We start from the raw sequence: 3,127 nt of genomic DNA on the forward strand, positions 1-3,127 counted from the left end.
CTATAACTTTAGGAGCTCTGGTAGCATAGTGCCTAAGGCACTTGACTGCTAACCAGAAGGCTGGTGGTTCAAACCCACCAGCCACTCCTCAGAAGGAGGGTTGGGCAATCTACTTCCATAGTGATACCACCTTGGAAACCCAGGGAGGGGTCAGTATGAGTCGGGTCCGACTCAACGGCATATAACAACAATAGCTTTAGAGTAAAAACCTCTTTGTAGTATTCTTCAATGTGGGTGATGTCCGTAACTGAAATTTGAGTCTCAAGTCTTAAAATTCTCATGATGTTCTCTTCTGCACCATTTTAGGCAAGAGAACGCCTTGGAGGGGCATCCTGTTATTTGGGCCTCCTGGAACAGGAAAATCCTATTTAGCCAAAGCTGTGGCAACAGAAGCCAACAACTCAACATTTTTTTCAATATCTTCTTCGGACCTTGTATCTAAGTGGCTAGGTGAAAGTGAAAAGTAAGTAGTAAAGGTGACAGTTTTTTTTTTCTTTTGTTTTGGTCTGAGAGTTACTTGTGTGAACTATGTAGTTCCGAAATTAGGGAGGTAGTCAAGAGTTACAACCTGTGAAGATGAAGAATAACTGAAAAGTTTACCAGTATGGTTCTTAAATATTTAAATAATAAGGTGCTGAAGTAATCGTTTTCTTACATTGTTAATAGACATTCCAAGACGTGACATACATGCTCATAGCTGTCGAGTCAGATCCTGGTTTAGAGTTTATTGCATAAGTGAAAGATAGTATGTCTGTGTAACTTAGTTAGGTTGTGAGGGGGATCACCCAGTGGTAGCATACCTATTTCCTGTGCCTGAAGCATGACTGGCTTGTCATCCATGAGTTCCTGTAATACTGGCACATCACATTGTTTCAGGCTTTTCATTAAGTCTTCTTTTTTTATTTTATTTTTTAGAAATTGAAAGTTTTTGTTTATTTCCAGGCTTGTTAAGAACTTATTCCAACTTGCCAGAGAGAACAAACCTTCCATTATCTTCATTGATGAAATTGACTCTCTGTGTGGCTCAAGAAGTGAAAATGAAAGTGAAGCCGCACGCAGAATTAAGACAGAGTTCCTGGTTCAGATGCAAGGTAGTGTGACTCTGGTTCACATGCAAGGTAGTCTGACTCCTGCTTCATGTGCAAGGTGGTGTGACTCCTGGTTCACATGCACAGTGGGTGTGACTCCTGGTTTAGACACAAGGTAGTATTACCCCTGGTTCAGATGCAAGGTAGTGTGACTCCTGGTTTAAGTACAAGGTGGTGTGACTCCTGGTTCAGGTACAAGGTGGTGTGACTCCCGGTTAAATGGAAGGTAGTGTTCTAATGTTCAATAGTTTCTCTTTATTTTACAACCAGTATTATAACAGTAATGGAAAAACAATTCAAGCAGAATGTCTTCATTGTAACAGACCCAGCTGCTTCATTATACCATGTTTCATTCTAATTTTCCTCCATGTGCATTCATAGTTTTACCCACAGCTGTAACCACCTTGTGGGACTCACTGGTATAAATAACAAAAGAATAGCATGTTCATTTATAACATACTAGGAACACTATCAGTAAAAGTACCATGTAGACTTCAAATGAAACCTTACAAGAAACATTTCGCAAAAAATATTAAGTATTTGTCCACAATTTAGGAGATTCAATCTTGGAAATATTTTTATCCTATTTTAGTTTTTAAACATAATGTTTGATTAACTACAGTGTTTTCAAGATGAGGCTACTTTAACCTTAAAGCACCATAGTTCTTACCAAGACATATCGATGAGGTTTAAAGAACACTAAAGTGACCAACTACTTAAAATACTACCTATTTCGATGCAGGGGTTGGTGTGGACAATGATGGAATTTTGGTCCTGGGAGCTACCAATATACCCTGGGTTCTGGATTCTGCCATTAGGCGAAGGTATGGTGACACAGTAAAAATCTTATTTTTAACTATAGACGTAACAAGGAAATGATAATTCCCATTGTGTCTAGTGAGGAGGTATCCTGATAACTTTTAGGATATTTTTAACAGGTCTTACCTTATTGACCCCTGCCTTGGAGAAGAGAGGCAGGCATTTGTTTGCTGTGTTGAAGAAACGTAATGCCTACATACTGGAGTCTTTCACATTGGGAAATACATTCCCTATTGCTTACCTTAGTCCCTGGGTGGTACAAGGGTATGCTTGACTACTAACTTACAAGCTGGTGGTTCGAACCCACTTAGTGGCACAGCAGAAGAAAGGCCTGGCTCTCTGCTTCCTTAAGGGTTACAGCAAAGAAAACCCTGTAGAACCCTATGGAACTCAGTTTTCCCATGATTTGGAATCCACTCGACGGCAGCAGCCCTGGTGTTTGGGTGGTTTACCTTCGGGAGCACAGACACTGTGGAAACGGACACGTGCAGTTTGGTATTTCACTGAAAAGCTTCTCATACAACTTAGCAGAGTGACAGTTACCCACATCAGAGTAAGATAACCAAGATACAGTTTTAGTTAAAAATTTTGTCTCTAATTTTTAAATTAAATATGAAACATCAGCTCTAGAAAGGGTGTATAGGCTCTTCCCTCTTTACTGCTTCACACTTGGCCTATTCTTTTTGCTTAATTTTGCATGGCAACAATTAGCACTTCCATTTTTGCCACTTTCATCCCATTCACTTGATGGTTTGCCAGCTGGTGAGATGCCCATCTTTCTTAGTTCTCTAGTGCTGCTTAATAGAAATGCCACAAGTGGGTAGCTTTAACAAACACATTTGTTATTTCATAGTTTGTTGTTGTTGTTGTATGCCATTGAGTTGGGTCCCACTGAGTTGGACCCAACTCATAGCGACCCCTCCTTGGGTTTCCGAGGCAGTATCACTGTGGAAGTAGATTGCCCAACCTTCCTTCCGAGAACCCACCAGCCTTCTGGTTAGCAGTCAAGTGCTTCACACACTATGCTACCAGAGATCCTCTTTCCCAGTTTAGGAGGCGAGGTTCCAAATTCACGGTGCCAGCGGTAGGGGAAGGCTTTCTCTCTCAGCTCTGGGGGAAAGTCCTTATCTCTTTCCACTTCTGTGGGCCCAGCATCCCTTGGAGATCTCTATGTGTCTTGGTACCACTCTTCCTCTGGGTCTTGGAGGTTCTCTGCAGGA

The 3,127-nt window shown here is 41.2% G+C and overlaps 1 protein-coding gene across 1 annotated transcript in view; it reads left to right on the forward strand.

Annotated features, from left to right (window-relative positions):
* The window catches only part of VPS4B (vacuolar protein sorting 4 homolog B), a 29,664-nt gene that overhangs the window by 14,472 nt on the left and 12,065 nt on the right, over positions 1–3,127 (forward strand). Inside the window, exons 6-8 of the mRNA XM_007935539.1 lie at positions 307–463; positions 943–1,091; positions 1,831–1,912. Of these exons, the coding sequence (XP_007933730.1) occupies positions 307–463; positions 943–1,091; positions 1,831–1,912 (388 nt within the window). The remainder of the gene's footprint in view (positions 1–306; positions 464–942; positions 1,092–1,830; positions 1,913–3,127) is intronic.

This window comes from Orycteropus afer, unplaced genomic scaffold (genome assembly GCF_000298275.1).
Source record: "Orycteropus afer afer isolate SDZICR_OR568_19922 unplaced genomic scaffold, OryAfe1.0 scaffold00029, whole genome shotgun sequence".
NCBI lineage: Eukaryota > Metazoa > Chordata > Mammalia > Tubulidentata > Orycteropodidae > Orycteropus > Orycteropus afer.